Source organism: Taudactylus pleione, unplaced genomic scaffold (assembly GCF_031769625.1).
Source record: "Taudactylus pleione unplaced genomic scaffold, aTauple2 ptg001027l, whole genome shotgun sequence".
In the NCBI taxonomy this organism is placed as follows: domain Eukaryota; kingdom Metazoa; phylum Chordata; class Amphibia; order Anura; family Myobatrachidae; genus Taudactylus; species Taudactylus pleione.
In genome coordinates this window covers 951,656-971,605 of record NW_028285428.1, presented here as the reverse complement: position 1 = coordinate 971,605, position 19,950 = coordinate 951,656, and the positions used below count along the sequence as shown (strand labels likewise).

Genomic DNA, 19,950 nt, shown 5'->3' with positions numbered 1-19,950 from the left:
ATGATTCTGAACAGAAAACAATGCTATACCGGAGCAGCGCCCCCTGCCTTGCGGTAGCCTGTACTGCGGCACATATCTCACCACACTAGTTACAGCCCTGCTTGGTCTGAGCACCAGACCGGAGGTTCAGCCTAATTTAGCAAACCCCTCCCTGTATGTTCAATTTGTACATGGATCATGTTGTTCACTGCTTGAAAGGAGGAGCAGGATCGGTCCATGTGTGGCCAAGCTGTAGACACTCAGCATACTTAATTACTGGCAATTTATGCCGGTCACATCCCATGTCGCACAATGTGATCTGCGTGTGTAGCTGTTGTGCCGGCTTTACATTTCCTGTGTCCCGTCCCATCTGGCTCCAACACTTTCTACCTCTCCCTCTCTTATTCCGCCTCTCTCTTCTACCCCCTTTCTCGGCACCCCCTCCCCATTATGTGTGTACTTTCTCCCTCTCTCTCAGCTTCAGCATTTTTCTCCCATCTTATTCTCTGCGTTTCCTTTACAGCCTCTTCATTCTGATAAAGCTGCCCACTTTCTTTCCTTTAATTTATTAAATGTATCCGTTATGCGTAGTGCACATAACTGCAGACTGCAAACAGGGCGATGTGGGCAAAATGTTAGCGTCTGTCAGTGGTGAAGGTGGGTGAAGCTGGCTGGTTACGTAGGCCCAGGGGGCGTTAATGGTTTGCCTTGCTGTCCCTTATTAGTGGCAGCCGTAGCCGCCAGCGTTTGACGCATGCGCCACTGTCCGTGCATGCCATAGACAAACAGAGTTGTTTTATTATACATTAAATTAAATAGGATGTACCAAAAAAGGAAAAAAAAAAAGATACTTTGCCCTATATACAGTATTAACAAAATATGATGATGTCCCTGGCTGCTTGCCATTACAGACAACTCTGCTAATTTTTATCTTAGCCAATACATTATAGTCCTATAATAACATTTCTACCAGTGAAGTATAGTACAAAGCATTTTTTACCATGACGTTCACCCTAAATAAGCCTTGTGCCAACAGCACACACAGCATATGAGTGCATACACATTGACTGAGTACAGTGCATGTTTCTCATAGATATTCTGTGAAGAGCGTAGACATCTGAGCTAATAATCCCATTTCCACACTGTACAGGAGATGCCGGTTATTGCTGGTGGTGTCGGGTGGCTGACTTGGCACCGACCAACTCCCCTCTCTCAGATATATCACTGACTCATTTCAGACTGGGATTAAGACTTCCAGGATAAGTAGCTTTGTCAGAGCAGCCTAAGCAAATGGCATTTCATGTAATCATAAAAGACACATCCCAGACGACAGATTACCTCTCATGTAAATCACACCTCCACACTGGAACAACGGCTCCATAACGTGCTGCCCTGAACTGACTAAATCTAATTATGCATCATACTTTGCAGCAATCATTTGCACTATATAATTTTTTTTTTTAATAATTTCTGCTTTAATGATTATTTTGCTCTTTGTAGTGACTCAACTTCCCATTACAGCATTCTACATAAGAAACTCTCTGTCCCCTTTATGCCTTGCTTAATTTGACCGAATACTGGGTTTTAGTGCTTTGGGACAATTACAATACACATTTTCCTGGTCTAATGTGCTTACGATGGATTTACCATCTAAGTCAGATTTGTTTTGATGCAGAAGAGACCGGAGGTAGCAGAATCAGCTAGTTTGGAAATGAATCTGATTAAATCCCCCAGGTCTGCCACAAATCGCAAAAGATAATTTATGTCAATTTCATATGCGTCAGTTGATCTGGATTCTGGATGATATTTTGGCTTTAGTAATTTTCCCTCATGATCCTTGTCCTTGCATCCCAGTGTGAGGCTATCTTCCTGCTGCTGTAAGATTACTTTCACCAGAATTCTATCTAATAGTGGGTGGATTGTACTGATAAAAAATAGAATTAGAGAGACATATCGTACTACATAATAGGAAAGTATTACATTTCATAAGAACTTAATAAAAATACATATTTAGTGCTTAGTGTAAAGGTTTTTTTTATTCCTATTATTGCAGCTCTATTTGCTTACTTATGTCACATACTGTACATTATACCTTAATGATCATAGGGGGGAATTCACTTAGCCACAGGATATGCCCCCGCAGCTAATTGATAATAATTAAATAGCATTTACCCTGCACGATAAACTAGGGGTTGCAGGGGTGGGCAAAAAACGGCACCCCAGCAGTTGTGGAACTACATATGAACTATACATGAACTGCCACAGTTTTACTATCAGGGCATGCTATAACTGTTGACAGGGCATGCTGGGATGTGTAGTTCCACAACAGCTGGAGAGACTCTTATTGCCCACCCCTGGATTAAAGTATGCCAAGCCACTGATTCCGTGCAGAGTGCATGGTTTTCCCCACGCGTTAATCCCCAGAGGCTGCCTTTTCTCATGGACTTTAGCCTGCAGCAGTTCCTGAAGCCGACCTCTGAGTATTAACGCACAGGGGTAAACCCCACTGTTTTAATTGGCCGGCGCGGGTATTAGCTGTGGGGATGGAATCCTCCAGTATATGGTAATACAATAGGCTAATTGCAGGTTTAGCCGCAAAATAGCTGAATCTTGTGTATCTCCGTGACAAGTCTGCTTTAAAGCTATGCAATTCTTTTTCCAAATGAACTCAGTGTAACGAAGCTGTGTCACCTACCTCCCAACATTACAGTACCAAGTTCTAGATGTATACCTCCCAACATTACAGTACCAAGTTCTAGATGTATACCTCCCAACATTACAGTACCAAGTTCTAGATGTATACCTCCCAACATTACAGTAACAAGTTCTAGATGTATACCTCCCAACATTACAGTACCAAGTTCTAGATGTATACCTCCCAACATTTATGTACTAAATGGGACAGTGTTTGCCATTCTAGTGGAAAGTCATCCGAGAAGGCTGCTTCAGCAGGAGAGGGGTGACCAACTCCAAAGACATGATACAAGGACAGCCGGCGGACAAATGCGGGAGTAGCCAAAACAGCAGAAGATGTCTTACTTGCATAACCTTCTGCTGAATTTCATCGAGCTGTGTCCGTTTACTGCGTTGCCTGCACACTTCCTGGTAACGGGTATATTGCTCTCGGAGAGAATCAAGAAGTTTCATAACCTGGGGCTGGGCCAAAAGTTCATCATCCATTGGAGACCACGCAACCCCTCCCTCCGAACCATTAAACCGCCGCTGTTGAAGTTCAGATAGCAGCTCATGACCTTCAGGAGAGGGAAAATAAATAAACACATATGCTGTAATAATGGCTCTCTTTATGTTAAGAAAACAATTTATTGGTGAGCATTACATATTAACTTTTATTTATGTGGCACAAGCAGACTCCACAGTGCTTTACAATTTGGAGAAAACTCAGTTAGAAACTGGGTGTTAAAAAGCAGACACAGAGGTAAGAGAAGGTCATTTTCATTAATCTGTTCACCAAATCATGTGGCATTACCCTAAACCATCTGGTTATTTGGCTTAATATCCAGTGGATCCTCTTAAGCATAGTAACTTGAGTTATAAAGGTGCATACACACAACAATTTTTTGCACGATTATCGATAACGATATCGTTAAAAAAATCGTTCACTTCGTTCAGTTAAAATGATGAACGATAATTGTTCATGCGTGTTCACGATTGTAGTTTAGTCAGGCTGACCAACGCAACGATTTTCAGTAAGGGAATATGCAAAACTCGTTTGTAGTTCAAAAAAAATTGTTCATTACATTTAGTAAATGAATGATTTTAGTAAACGATTTTCGTTCATTTTTCCCTTGAAAAAATGAACGCAAATCGTTTACTAAAAACGTTCATTTACTAAATGTAATGAACGATTTTTTTTGAACGATTTTAGTAAACGATTTTCAGTCATTTTTCCCTTGAAAAAATGAAAGAAAATCGTTTACTAAAATCGTTGTGTGTGTATGCAGCTTGACCAGTTTGGGCCTCTGGGTGCACCTATGAACTGTTTTCTTCTATAAAATGTTGCAGCATTAGTACATCAACCACAAAAAAGAAATCGTACTAGTGCCTTATCTTCAGTGCATGTTTAGATCACACGCTACTTTTCGGGGAGAATGATATGATCATATTTTAGGAAGACTGGAGAATAATCTTTGCCGTTTTCTTTCTTTATCAGATGCGGTTCATGTGCTGAAACCATTGAAAACTGTTACAAGGCATTTAGGGGTCTAGTTACTAAGCAGTGTTAGAGGACAGAGTGAAAAGTGATAAGGTGCCAGCCAATCAGCTCCCAACTGTCATTTTTTAAACACAACCTGTGAGATGACAGTTGGGAGCTGATTGGCTGGCACCTTATCACTTTTCACTCTGTCTCATAACACTGCTTAGTAAATAGACCCCTTAGAGACATCTATCTCACCGAGGAAGGACTGTGGAAGAGACTGCGATGAATGCAAACTGGCAGGAGTGGACATTCTACACAACAGTTGGAAGGACATTAATAACCACGTGCACAGTGCAGTCACACAGAAGGGAAAACTATTAAATGAGAGAGGGAGAGAAGCGTAGAAACAGGCTGAGGGGAAGACAGGATTTCAGCCAGGAACGGGGAGAGATTATGAAGATTACAGTAACCAGATCATTTTCCAACAAAAAAAATAAATAAAAAAAATAGTAGCTGCCACTATATTAATCTACTTTGGCTTATTAATATAATATTGAAGCTCCCTAAATTACAGTAAGTTCAATTGAACAGCCGATATATCGTGTGTGTTGGCCAGTGTGTACCAGCGATATGTCTGTGAACGACATCTTTCGACATATCGCGTCGGCTGTGCTGTGTGTGTCACCGGCCGGCGGTGATTGAAAGCTCAAATGGGCAGGCCCAGCTGTGAGGTCAGTCACGACGAATCGGGCAGTCTGTATGCAGAACATATGTTCTGCACAGACGGCACATCAGTCGATCTGCAGATATATATCAGTGGTGTGTGTACAGTTGAGCAAATAGGCAAAAAGTACCTAAACTTTAATCTGACTGGCGCCCCCCTGAGGCCAGGTATGTGTTGGTTTTATTTGTAAACCTGCTGTAGAACAGGGTTCTTGCACTCATGATCCCCGTATTTGCCAATCTAGATATACGTGTGTGTGTGTGTGTGTGTGTGTGTGTGTGTGTGTGTGTGTGTGTGTGTGTGTGTGTGTGTGTGTGTGTGTGTGTGTGTGTGTGTGTGTGTGTGTTTTGGTTCGTTATTTTACAAATGCAAAACGTGACAATCTCTGGGCAGAACAGCTCAGGCTCATGTTTTACTAAACAGTTATCACAATATAAAAGAAACAACACTACTTAGATGGGTCACTTAGTTAATATTATGAATAAACTAAAGCAAAAGGAGATTTTCTGTATAGAAACTAAGCACTGATGTTCAGATCTGACCAATTAAAAGTGGACCTGTAATAATATCTGGTTGATTATGTCAGCCTGTGACCCCACATGCCGCTACAAAATCAGCTTTGAGATGTATGGCTCAGTGTTTAATTCAGAAATAGTTGTGTCTAAAACCTTGACAGATACCCAACACCTTTATTATTTGACTAATAAGGCATCGATGTCAGGGCCGGCACGATGCCGCAAGCCAGCCCTGCGCAAAAGGGAGGCGCTGGTCTGGAATGGCGCCGCTTGCCTTCCCCATTTGCCAGGCGCCCACTGAGATTTTGTTACAAGCGGGTGCCCGGCGGATTTTTTCCCTGCAGCCGGAGCTCCGCCATCCGGCTCCCACAGTGTGTGTAGGGAGAGACGTCGTGACGACTCTCCCATCGTGCCAAACGCAAGGAGCTGTAGGGCGGCGGTGGGCTCAGGAGTGGGGTTTCAGGTAAGTGCAGTGTGTCTGTGTGACATTATGTGTAAGTGGCACTACTACTGTGGGCATTATGTGTATAAGGGGCACTACTAGTGTGGGCATTACGTTTATAAGGGGCACTACTACTGTGGGCATTCGGTGTATATGGGACACTACTACTGTGGGCATTATGTGTATAAGGGGCACTACTAGTGTGGGCATTATGTGTGAGGGGCACTACTACTGTGGGCATTATGTGTATGGGGCACTATTACTGTGGGCATTATGTGTATAAGGGGCATTAATGCGTGACGTAACGTGAATAAGGGACACTACTATGTGGTGTAATGTGAATCAGGGGCACTGTGTGCGGTGTAATGTGAATAAGATTGCACTACTGTGTGGTGTAAATTGAATTGGGGGTACTATTGTGTGGCCACGGCCCTTCCTTGTGAGACCACGCTGTCCCTTTATAAACAATGGGATGGGAACACCCTAGCTCCAGCCCTGGTTAATGTAATAATTTAAGACACCATTTTCAATCTATGTTGTTTTTTTTTTCGGGCAAAGTATTTGCTCGTAGTCTGTAAATATACTTTTAATAAAACATCACAACAACAGTATGGACATGTACAAAATGTTAAAACAGAATAACTACAATGTTTTGCAAAAAGTGAATAAAGGGTATCCAATTAGTCAAATTTACCAAATAAATTCACTGCTAAGAATGTTTTTAGGAACATCCTAGAAAATATGGGGTTTACCGACATGTGGGTGTCCTAAAAAAAGAACACTTTCTCAAGAGAATTACTCTGAGCATGGAAAACGCAAGGCAGTATTCAAAAATGAGTTCCGAGCTGGCCAGAAAGTACATGTTATACCTCACTAACTGCACTGCGAGCTGTAGAGCACAGAGAAGCTATGGACAGGAGTCATCACGGACAAGGCCATGTGCATGCCACACATAGAAACCTGAAGACACCGGAGGGTAATTTACAGGTCTACACAATTTCTACATTCTGCACTTACATATTCATTTTATATTTACACAACATACCATTTTACCATTCCCTAATAAAATATAAACATAAAAATGTCCCCATCAGACAGCCAGCAATTATCAGAGGACTAACGGGCCGAGAGTTAGAATAGCTGTAAAGATAAGGGGTTTAAATTCAATGATCACCCCCCATTAATTTAAATGCTCCCATTAATTTCAGTGGCTGACATAATTATCACCAGAGACCTGTGGTTACTATTAGTTTCATTTAAGTTTAGCATGTGTTAGAATTGCTGGGCTATAAAATATGAGCAGATTTCTCCATAAATATCTATACAGTGTAATTATTTGAACAGATACCACACAGTATGATTTAGGCTAATAAACATCGGGCATGATGGCATAAAAAACATACATTTTGGGGAATATTAAAAATTTTAATTTAGATTAAAAATATCACAATATTGAAAGGAAATACAAATAGCTTTAATTGCTGCCATAATCCAATTTCTCTGAGCAGCCCCCTTTTATTTTGTATGGAACCGGAGGCATTGTAGGACTGTGATACATCTCATAATTGGTGATTTATTTTACAGTCGCAGTGATAGATCTAGGACATAATTATTCCAAAAGCAAAGTTCATAGTATAAGCATATTTCTATCTGGAATGGTCGGTTCAGAATGGAAAAACCAATACAGGGACACTACTAATTGCGGTAACTTATATCACTTTGATTAAGTTTTATTTGTCAACTACTCTGTGTTAAGGACTGAGGGTTAGTCTTGGTTAGACCTGGTGAAAACAGCCTAGAGAGCTGATTTGCATGAGTTGGTGGTAGCCGAAAGGCTAGAGGTGAGAGCCAACCTTTGGGGTGTTGTAGCAGCCTTGAGGGCCGATTTAGATGTAGGAAGTGGCGGCCAATAGACCGAAGATGTTATGTAGTCAATGGGCTGTTGAAGCAGCATTGAGGGCTGGTAGCGGCCTGAGGGCCGGGAGCAAGATGCAGCTTTTGGGCTGGTGGAGCAGCCTTGAGGGCTGGTTTGCCTTGAATGGCAGTGGCGGGCCTGGAGCAAGATGCAGCCTTTGGGCTGGTTGGTGGAGCAGCCTTGAGGGCAGGTTTGCCTTGGCAAGTTGTGACCTGGGGCCCCAGGGTTACATGCAGTCTTTGGACTGATGAGTCTTAGATGAAAGACGTAGCGCTGCTACCAATGTCGCCGGGATGACACTGGCACAGTGTGTGGGTTTTGCGCAAACAGAACATTAAGCAGCTACCAGTGCCGCCGGGATGACACTGGCGACGGTGCGCTGGTTTATGCACTGGAGACACTGAGTAGCTACCAGTGCCGCCGGGATGACACTGGCAACTGTGCGCTGGCTTGCGCACTGGGGACGCTGAGCAGCTTGCTACCAAAGCCGCCAGGATGACACTGGCGAAGAGTGAGGAGGAATGGCGACAAGTCTTCGACGCCTGTCATTAGTACCTTGCTGGGATTAGAGGATCGGGAAGCCGGCGGTCGGCATTTAGACCGTCGGCTTCCTGACTACATCCCCTCCCGTAGGCTTAGCTTCCCCTCAAAACTAAAACCTCCACTAGGAATACTATCACAGTGTGAGGAGTAGATTAGTAACAGAAGCAAAGGATCCGTACTCCTGCATAAGCGATGTCAGCCATTAATAAAATACTGCCTAAGCATTTACCTTCACACCCACAGCTTCTCCAACTATGTTAAGACAAAGAAAAGCTTCTATCACTTCACCATGGAGATGGTAGGAAGCTACTCATAAAAACAACATTTTAGACATGTTTGGTTTGAAGTAACTGCATGTGTGTAAGAAAAATTGACGCCAATCCTATTGTACACATAATCAGGATCTATCCATCAGTCAGGGGACAGAGGAAAACTCGACTGGCCAGTGACCATGTGTACAGTGATTGGCAGACCACCTAACTGGGCCACGTTACCATATTACACAGCACTAAGATACTTCTATCACAAATACACCTGACAAATTGCGCTACAACAACATCACAGCTTGTACTTTACCTGTAATTTAAAGAGCATTATAGAATATATAATACCAACACAGGCCCGTATTCAATTAGCGGCGGAAAGTCGGACAGGTTTCGCCTGTCTGACTTTCCATCTGTTTCAGAGGCGGAATCTCTCCAAGCGAGTCCCCGCTTTCCACCTAATTCAATCCGGAAATGGGCAATCCGGAATCGGCGAAAGCAGAATTGTCGGAAAGTGCAGGAGGAATTGGGGGTGTCACTCTGTACCCCAAGAAAAGATGGGCTTACATAGGAAATCATTAAGGATGTGTACTAATAGCCCTAATTGAACTATTAAGGGTACTTAAGTGGTGTTAAGGGGGGTATCCACTAGGCGATATTAATGGACGACTGAACGATAACGACATCGTTATCGTTCAGTCGTCCATTAATCATGCATGAATCGTGCACTGAAATATCGATCAGCGATGCGCGTCCATGCTGGTCGTTAATGATATCGCTCATCGCCCGAACATGCTGGTCAACCTGACGATATCGTCAGGTTGTGCATGTTCGGGGATGAGGGAGGGTGCCTGCACTGAACGACCGACATATTGTTCAGTGTGGGCACCCTGCAGTGTAGTGAACGACTGAACGATATCGTTATCGTTAAGTCTTTTCACTGTCAGGTAGTGGATACCTGCCTTTTAATTGCTTGCTATTAACGTCTATGGAAAAGTGGTGAGGAATGGCATAAAGCAGGTTTTTTGTGTGAAAATAAATAGTAAAGTCAAATTTGGGGTACTTGAAAATGGGTGCTAGCATATTAATAATCCCAAAAACACTTGGCCCCTCCTTACAGCACCCCAAGAACTCTATTTTGGCTAGTTTTTATACTTGTCTCCCCACTTTTTACATTTTCACCCTAACAATGACATGCTTTTTTGGGGTGTTCTGGGGTAATTGGTTTTTTTTGGGGGCCGATTTGTCCTTTGGGGGGTTCTGAGTCGTTTCCCCACATTTGCACCCCCCCAAAAAAAGATTTTGCACTTTTTTTTTACCTCCTATTCATTGGAGATACTTTTTCGCCTATTACAATGCAGTGTGTTTCCGCTTATGGCGAAATCATCCTGGAATTGAATATGAAGATACTTTCAACACAGGCGGAAAGTCCTAATCTGCGAAAATTTATCTCCAAACAGCACTTTTCGCCTCTAATTGAAGCCGACCTACAGTTTCAAAAGAGATAAGAATTTTCCCGTGTAATTAATAAAGTGAAGGGTTCTATTCATTAATTTAATCCTATTGTTTCACTTTAAAATGTTTCCAGATATGATGTCCTGTAACAGGAGAACCATTGAGGTGAGGAATCAAAGATTAAACTACTGAGACACAACATTACAATATCTCAATGAACCTAGTGACTACTGCTTCACTAGTCTATGTGCTACAAAGCCTGGATTGTTAACAATTGTCGATAAAACGTTAAACACACTACTGCAGATATACTACATTTTATACGCAATATAACACCAAACAAAGTACAGCCGGTAGACTTCTGTTACTGTATATGCGCGAGCATTCCAGTATTCCCAATGTGAATAGGGATGGTTACTGTCTGGCCCTGGACAGCATTACAAGTACTTTCAGTGATCAGCAACATCTCCCCTTTCATCAGGTTATGCAGCAATCTCCTCACATCAAGTTCACACTAATTTCTGACAATTACACACCTTCACCATTAGGTGTAGATTAGGGAAGCTCAGGCCATTCTATAGCCCTGGAACATGGCAGTAAAAGCCGCCCTCATTCTCTCTCTATCTCTGCAAAGGAATGTAAATGGGTTTCCCAGTGAAAAGAAAAAATAATGAATAATAATTTAAAAAAACATTGCTGTGTGTGTTGGGCTGGTAAGTGGAATTTCTTCTGGTCAGAGGTCTCACCCTGGGTAACTAGATATCACAAGTTCTACAAAAAAGGCAAAAAAAACAGCCTGTATATATTTCTGTATGAAGGAGGAGAATGCATATGGTAATGTGGATTTCTGGCTGAAACCCTGCTGTAAATAGAGGCATTTCCTTCTGCATAGTTCGCCAATAAGAATAATTAAAGACTGATTTGCTTGTCTCCAGCCATATCATCTTGAGTTGGGATAATGCTAGCAACATGTAAATATATTACATTTAAAAACAGTGCTCTTACTAAGGAGTGCGAATAAAACGTTCCTCTATCAGTTCACAACCTGAAATGGAATTCCTCTAAATTTCCAAATTGTATGCACATTTTCAGATTCTTCGTGCTGAGGGCCGGATTCAATTACTGGCAATATTATCGCCGAATTTTTGGGCGATATCAAACCTGCGATAATTTATTGCAGATTTTTCATTGAACAATGGAGAAAACTTTTCTCCATTTTAGAGAAATGGGGAAAAACTGTTCAAAATTCCTATTTTTGGGTAAAAGTGTGGGGATTTCTTTAGAGCCCTGTGGACAGCCCCACTAATGATACTTTAGTGAAACATTTTTCCGTAAGTTGCGTACTTTGGCGAAAAACGACCGCTGAAGTTTTGGTCAAATTTTTATTTATTTTTTCATGACAAATGCATTTAATGTATTGGGTCTGGTATTTTGAAGGGCCATAAGGATGCGTCAAGTGTTTTAAACATAGGAACTGGCTGGCGCAGCCGTTTTTTTTTTTTAGCGGTTTTAAAAAACTACCTGTGCCAGCCATGTGCGATGAATAAAACACTTGGCGCATCCTTACTGCCCTCCGAAATACCAGACCCAATACGTAAAATGCATTTTTCACGAGAAAAAAAAATTGCCCGAAATTTCAGCGGTCGTTTTTTGCCAAAGTACGCAATTTACGAAAAATAAATTTACTATATCATTAGGGGGGCTGTCCAAAGGGTTCTGAAAGAAATCCCCACCTTTTTACCCCAAAATAGGGGTTTTTCACATTTTATTCGCCTGCCCTAGACAGGAGAAAAGTTCTCTCCACTTTTTAGGCGAAAATCGGCCGTTTTTCCCCATCTTTGACAAAATCGGCTGATCGCGGCCGTGATATCAGCCGATCGGTCGACCGATTTTGCCAACAATGGCGAAATCGTCCGATTTCGCCTCTAATTGAATTCCCCCCTGAATTATAAATAGGCAGCACTACTAATATGCAGGACTTCCTTATGCTTTTAAATCTAGTTATCAGCATACATAACTGAACTTTATAACTGTGCTGAGGCAGCATGGTGACTAGTATTGCTACCTCACAGTGCTGGGGTTGTGAGCTCAATTCCGACCAGAGCCCTATCTATTAAATATTCTCTGTAAAGCACAATGGAATATTTAGGCGGCATAGCAATATCTGTTAGTAGTGTTTACTGTAATCTGGCCACTAGGATGCAGCCACTTAATCAAAGAAAGAAAAACACAAAACACAAATGTGCACTTGGATGACTATTAAGAGCGTCACCATAAAATTCATGGCTTTACCAGGATACCCCAAATTTCTCTTCTTGTGCTACTGTCGGCAATTTCCCAAGCAGGATGAGGGAATGGCCTGAGTGGACCGGAGTCATAGCAGTTAGAGAGTGCTGTGGAAGTTAGATTGGGACAATGGGTCTTTACAACTAGGAGGCCTGGGTTCCTCAATAACTAGTGATCAACCAACTACCTAAACTAAAACTAGAAACCTAGGAGTTTTAACAACTCTTAATAAGTAACACTATAGGCAAGTGTAAACAATCTCAACAAAAGGGAATAGCAATGCACAAAGAAAACACAAGGCAAGAGGGAAACCGTACGAATATTAGATCTCATTATTACAATAATACAAACTGTACCTGTTTGAAGAACAGTTTCAGGGTCAACAGAGGGAAGGTAATTGAATTCCATAGACCTTAAAATTAAAAACAAGTAGCGTTATTATTTGCTAGTGACATCTAACATAGCAGTGGTTCTCAGGTCCAGTCATGTAGGTGGTACTAGAGGACTGGAGCACTAAACCACTGTTCTATAGTTTATACTGTACTATATACTATACTGTACTATAGTTTACAAACACTTCATCATGAAATGAACATATTACATTGCCTCATTCACAGCACTTACATTTCCTTTCACGTCTCCCAGGACTGTTTCCAGTGATGAATGCGTTTCAGCTATTTAAAGCCTAATACACAAAAAAAAACCTACAATGTGCACCCAATGGGTAAAAGGCCACGGCATGTGTAACCATTACAAAAAATAATGTAAGATGATGTAATGGCAAAATCCATTTTATGCTGTAAAAGGAGTATACAGTAGGATTGAACAGCTACTCTCCCCGATTATTTGCACCATTTTTCCATGCAGTGACAACATCATGACAGCACATTCCTGGCAACTACGCCAAAGCCCCTTCCGAGAGAATCTATAGCGGAGGTGAAGGGTTGGCGTGGCACAGTGATCGGATCGTTATGCTACGCCCCACACTGTTTGCATCACTGGACAGTGGAGAGGGGAGCCGCCATCAAATCCCTGGGCCGCCAGCTTTACAAGGGGCATATGGGGAGGCTGGCCCATCCTCTCAGGAGCCCGGGAGAGATAATGGAACATCAGGGCTCTCCCGAACATACGTGACACAAGCAAGGTGCATAAAGTTATTGCAGATTTAATGCATCTCTGGAATTAATATGTGCATCTGGCTTAAGGGAACAACCCCATCTGAAGCTCCTAACACATATGACCTACCACAAAACTGAACTATATAAGTATGGAATGCCATTCACACAAACGCAGAGGCATCTGAAAGGGATTATTATATTTTGGGACATCACACAGGCATGTTCCTTTACTTTTTTATACAAAAGGTAAGAAAAGAAAAAAGTGCATGCAGCATATATAGAAACAAAAAAAACACTAAAGTCACATCAAAATGCTTTACAAATTGTATTTAGCTGCAGACAAGATCTCGGAGAGGTGAGAAGTTCCAGCGATACAATCTTAGAGCTCTGATTTAGCTTCACCATTCCCCAGAAAGTACTCTGCATTTCCCAAAATAAAGAGAGCAGGTTTACACTGCTTTGTGATTCAGGTAACAAGGGGAAGGCGGGAGAAGACCCTGACCCGGAGAGGGCCTTATTTATAAAGCTGGCTGGGAGGTTGTTACTGTATAGATTAGGAAATGGGCAGCCCAAAATGGGAAACAATCAGCCCTTACTTGGAGGAAATTAAGTCCTATAGATATTGTAGGTAACATTTGATTGCAGACAGTTATTAGCTGTGATTGACTGAACAAGTGTTCTCAGAGCAGACATAAAGCTCTCCAATCTTGCCTCTGTTAGTTATGAAAGGCAGCAGGCACACATGGCTCCTGATAATGGGATTAGGATGATAGCGCTATGCAGCGCATGTAACGTACAATCAGTTTGTGTCACAAACCTGTCTTTCTCGTTCTGATTTCCCTTATCGCTCCCATTGTTGATAACAGCTAGCTCGTCCAACAGCGACGTTGACTCTTTTGTGAATTTCTCAAATACCTGCAATGCAGAGGAAAAAACATTATCCCACTCAACAAGACGAGGACTTTGAGAGATTGCAGAGTGTGAATACAAAACTCTTAAAATAAATGACACACGGCTGTAAAATAAGGCATACTATATTACGTCTGGAGTCACAAAAGATCTACTTTTATATAAAGTGAACATGTGGGTTAAAAGTTATATCAGTTTTTAAAATCTGGGGGGGTATTTAAAGGATGATTCTAGTTTCACACAATTGGCTTTAATTAAATATATTAGGCCCAAACCTACGCATTCGTTTATAGAACATTGCACCTGTGAGCTTTAGTTTAGAAGACTCAGCAATGCCTGGCCTTCTGTGGAGTAACATGGTTGCAATGGACAACAGACACAGCACTAATGTCCTCTCACTACAAACTCCATTTTGTTTTACCTTCTCTGCAGGCATTAGCCCTCAGAATTTAAACATTAGCGAATGTAACCAATTCAGCATCGCAGGGAAGGCTGAAATATTGCTTAGTCTTAGGGTGAGTACACACCTGAATGACCGGCAATCGTGCCGATGTTCAGGGCGATTTGCCTTCACCCTGGACTTCGTATGATTGCCGTTACACACTGCACGATTTTCGTCCTTCGTTAATATGTATGGCGCCACATGCGATATCGTGTGATTGCCATGCAGCACGGCCAATCACACAATATCGCGCGCTGCTGCAGGAGCGCGCAAATCGGGCAAACACACTGCACGATATGCCCAACTTCACGTTCCGATTTAGCCAAATCGGGCCGATATCGTGCAAGTGTGTAGCCGACCTTACTCGAGATATTATTTTAACATTGATTTATTGAAGAGAATATAATATATTTGCAAAAAAAAATGACAGTAAATTAACAGAAAAAAATGTTTTTGTTTTTTTTTGTAAAACCCAAAAACTAAATAAATTAGAAAGCAGCCTATCAAATCAGGAGAACCAGTGATATCACGATTGTCACAAGCAATAATCTTAATAAATATAATGTAAAACAGTTAGTTGTTGAAACACCTCTTATGCATATAAAATACTTCTACATAAAAAATATCTATATTGTTTTCTACCCAGCGAGGGACAAAGCAAACAAAGTTCAGCCGACAGCTTGCAGATGGCAAGAGTAATAACAGACACATTACGCAATTGGCTTTTGTATATATACACTTTTGAATGATAATGCTGCACAATTACTTACTAGCCTTTTATTCAGCCAGTCCATATGGTCATATGTAAGGCTTCCACCAAATTCTTCTGTGAGCTGGGAAGGTTCTATGTATCTGGTGAGCTTGTTACCAGACACCAATATAACCTATATAATAACAAGAAAAAAAACAACACAAAACAATTGTTGTAATAAAATAAATAATGGTCTTGTCTGAATTATTACATTCACTTCCATCACATCTATGCTATGTCGTCACAGGCAAAGAGGGGTGCATATTCCAGAAAGAGTGGTAAACAACAACCAGGGGCTAAATGATGCCAAAACAAAAACATACAGATTAATATAATTTGGGAAATCCTGGCGTGACATTCATAAAGATATACTGTATGTACAGCTGTATGCACAGGTGTAGGCACCTTATATTACTTTGCATGTTTCACCAAACCTGGAAGTAAAAAGTAGTTAGAGCAAACGTAACATGGGATCGGTATGAAATACCGCCGAATGCATGAAAGACCGGCAGTGAAGATCCCGACAGGTAAGTATTTTAAGTATTCACTAACCTTAACCCCCCCAACCCTCCCTTAGGGGTGCCTAACCTTAACCTCCCCCTGTAAGTGCCTAAACCTAACCCCCCCTTTCACCGCAGCCTAAACCTAAGTTTCCCAGGGGGGTGCCTAACCATAACCTCCCCCCCGGGGGTGCCTAAACCTAACTCCCCCTTCTCCTAGCCTAACTCTAACCCTCCCGGGGGGGAGCCTAACCCTGTCCCCCCTGGGAGCCCCTAACCTAACCCCCCCCCACACACACACACACGGCTGTCCGTGCCCACCGCCTGGCTTACCTTCGATTGGTATGCCGAGCGTCAAGCTCCCAGTGTAGGTAAAATGACAGGCGTCTGGATTTTGACACCTGCCATTAGACCCTTGCCGGGATTAGACAGTCGGCATTTCAACCGTCGGCTTCCTGACTGCATCCCCTTAACATATGACACTGTTGTACAATGTAATACACAATTACTTTTTTTCTGTACATAATAAATAAAATAAACAATGACCTGTGCAATAGCTTGAACGTTCTGCCATGTAATTCATTACTACTATACACTACTCTCTCTCGGGGTAGGGTATGGGAAAGTTTTGTAAACTTGATCGACAACAACCCAAGACACTGCTCAAAATCAACCATGAAGTATTTAGAGCAGGCCCTGGCCAGCCTGTGGTTCTCCGGCTGTTGTGAAACTACACCTCCCAGCATGCCCTGCTTTAGATTTAGCATTCCTCAAATGGTCGATGGTATGACTGATAAAGTCAACTTTTATATCAATAATTGATATGTACTAAACGGATTAAGAAATAAAGACAACAAAAGGCGAGAAAATAGAGCAGGGTTTAATTCCCTTTAATGAACATGGATATAAAAGAGTAGGGGCCACACTGTAGGCCATAAAGTTAATATGTGGTTTTCAAATCTTTGTAAACTCAAATATTAAATGTAACAATGCGCAAATACTTCAGTTAAACAAATGTCTGGCTGCCAGCCATGGAACTTGATTAAAACCACAATATCGGATACGGGTGGAAAGCCGATTCTTCATTCGTAGAAAATATCATCTAAATTCAAATTAATTTCATGCTTTCACAGCCTGGTAGGTTTTGCTTCTCAGACTGTCCCTAAACTGATATCTTCCTTTAACCGTGAACAAACATTTACATGTCACATCAACGGATAGAAATTACAAAGTAAAATAATTGCCCGGGGTAAGGAGTCCGTGGGATGAGGCCAAATCCATAGTGTCGTTTTGACTTGTTAGCTCTGTCTATTTAACCAGGTTCAAAGTCGAAGAGGATAAATCAGCTGGTGACAGTGATAGATATGCACTTGGGAGCTTGTTGTTACAACTTAACCACTTTCCGTTGATGTACGTTTTACTACGGGCCGTTGCTGCAGTTTATTTTAACTATTCTTATGCTTCTACGTTATTAGGAATAAAATAATAATAATAATAATTAGTTTGACCCGTTTTTGGACTGTATTTCTGATGAGTACAACTCCCCATAACATAAAAAAGGATATGTAATTAAAGTTAGACGTGGAATAGGTTTATAAGCTTGCAAGTTGATAGCAGCTTTTATCTAAGCATTTAGACATTGGGAAAAAATACATTCACTTAATGCTATATGTGTAATGGAATTTGCATAAGTAAAGTACAAGGCACCGAAGAGCAATGCATGTTCTCTTCAAAGAAGTACTAAAACAACTTACTAACTACAAATGCAGTAGATGTTGGTGCAGTAAAACAGGGTCATTTATATGTGAGAGTGATGCTTTGATTAAAGGTCACAAAATGGAAAGCCATAAAGTACTCCACATCCATTTTCAGACAAATGTGTCCACTAGGAGGCACTGTCATTGCAGCAATTCCCACAGAACACTATAGTGTGTAGAAAACATTAAGTGAATCGACAGCCTACATGTAATTGAAGCAGAACCTTGTAGGAGAATGCAGACCTCTACTAGGAGATATTCACTACAGTCTCCGTTCCATCTCTAGTTCTTAATGACTTTAGAAGTTTTCTTCTGGGACATATAGTTTCAGCCCCCCCTTCCCAGTGCGCCGGCCCTGACCAATTTCATGCCCCAGGCAAGAATCTGGCTGGTGCTCTCCCCCCCCCCTCCCCCAATTTGGGTCCCTTTGCGCACACACATACAGGCTAGTGCTCCCCCCCCAGTGTGGGACCCTTTACACATTCACGCACACACATGCATATATTTTATTTATATATATATATATATATATATATATATATATATAAAAAATCCCAAATGGTCCACACACACATTGAATTAGCTACCCAAAGTAGTTCCAGTCTCTAAAAGGGGTGCACTCAGCAGTCTTCAAAACAGCATAGTAATTTTATTCAGTCCGATGCAGGGACCTTTGTCAAGACACAGAGTTATCGAGAACATCTCTATACTTCTCAGAGTTAATGTGAGCATGCATTACAACTAGAGGACCCATGCCAAACCAGCTTGCGCGGGGGTGTCCAATCACTGTCTACATAGTGTGTGTGTGGGGGAGGGGAGGGGGGGGTGGGGAGGAGAGAGAGAGATTGATTTGGAATGGGTGTGAAGTCCCGGCGGCGGTGAAATCCCAACACCGGAAGACCCATTGTTAGAGATCCTGACAGGAGCACGCAAGTATGTAACCCTACCCTCCCCCCTAACCCTCCATGGGTGGTGCCTAACCCTAAGTCCCCCCTGGGGTGCCTAAACCTAACCCCCCACCCCCACACGGCTCCGAGCTAACAGTGGCTTACTTTCGTTCAGGAAGCAGTCTGTCAAGATTCCGTCATTTGGATCTAAACGCCTGTCTTTAGTCCCGAATCGGGATTTAGACCCTGGCATTTTGACAGACAGCTTCCGGGCCGTCGGTCTTTTAACTACATTATATATATATATATATATACATACATACATACAAACATAGCCCACCTCACTGTCCCTCCTTACAGCACCACTTACTGCCCCCCTCACACCACCACATATTGCTCTCTTCACTGCAAACCTCGAAAAACACAGCACCCCTCTCAGCACAGCACCTCAGGCTATCCCCTTGCAGCACACGACTGTAACAATTAAAAAAGGCCCTTATTGCCCCACCTCAGAAGGCATTCTATGTGGCATTTTCCCCTCACAGCACGGCACTCCAGGCTCTCCCCAGCCAGCAAAGCAGTCCTCTCCCAGCAGCATGCCACCCCTTCACCCATCAGCACCCATCACCCCTCTCCCAGCAGCATACCACCCCTTCACCTACCAGCACAGCACCCATCACCCCTCTCCCAGCACAGCACCCCTCTCCCAGCAGCATACCACCCCTTCACCCACCAGCACAGCACCCCTCTCCCAGCAGCATACCACCCCTTCACCCACCAGCACAGAACCCCTCTCCCAGCAGCATACCACCCCTTCACCCACCAGCACAGATCACCCCTCTCCCAGCAGCACATCCCCAACCACCACTGCACACCTCCCGCAGTAGCACAGCACAGACCACAGCACCCATCACCCCCCACCCAGCACTCTTCTTCAAGCAGCACAGCACCCCTCACCCAGCTCCCCTCTCCCAGCAGTACAGCACTCCTCACCTGACCAGTACACAGCACCCATCAGAGCAGTCACCTCAGCACTCCTCACTACATGCTGAGCTGACTTTAATCAAAACGTTTTTATGCCTTTTTAAAGCTGGCTGGCTGACTGCACTTTGTGGGAGCAGCTGGCAGGCTGCAGGGAGTCCGTGCAGGCTCAACCTGCTGCATTCAGCAAAGGCCCATGGGAGGAGTTGCTGATGCCGGTCATGCGCAGAAGCCCTCGTCCAGCGCCCATTTAGTTGCTGTCTGCTGCCCCGACTGTCTCTTCTCTCTGCTACCAGCCAGCTGTATGAGCTGCTGATCACTGAG

The 19,950-nt window shown here is 42.7% G+C and overlaps 1 protein-coding gene across 1 annotated transcript in view; it reads right to left on the bottom strand.

The window, feature by feature from the left end:
* SESTD1 (SEC14 and spectrin domain containing 1) overlaps nucleotides 1-19,950 on the bottom strand; it is a 156,375-nt gene that overhangs the window by 34,426 nt on the left and 101,999 nt on the right. The window contains exons 6-9 of the mRNA XM_088461204.1: nucleotides 15,521-15,634; nucleotides 14,217-14,314; nucleotides 12,638-12,693; nucleotides 3,019-3,230 (exon numbers count right to left, since the gene is read on the bottom strand). Coding sequence (XP_088317330.1) covers nucleotides 3,019-3,230; nucleotides 12,638-12,693; nucleotides 14,217-14,314; nucleotides 15,521-15,634 — 480 coding nt within the window. The remainder of the gene's footprint in view (nucleotides 1-3,018; nucleotides 3,231-12,637; nucleotides 12,694-14,216; nucleotides 14,315-15,520; nucleotides 15,635-19,950) is intronic.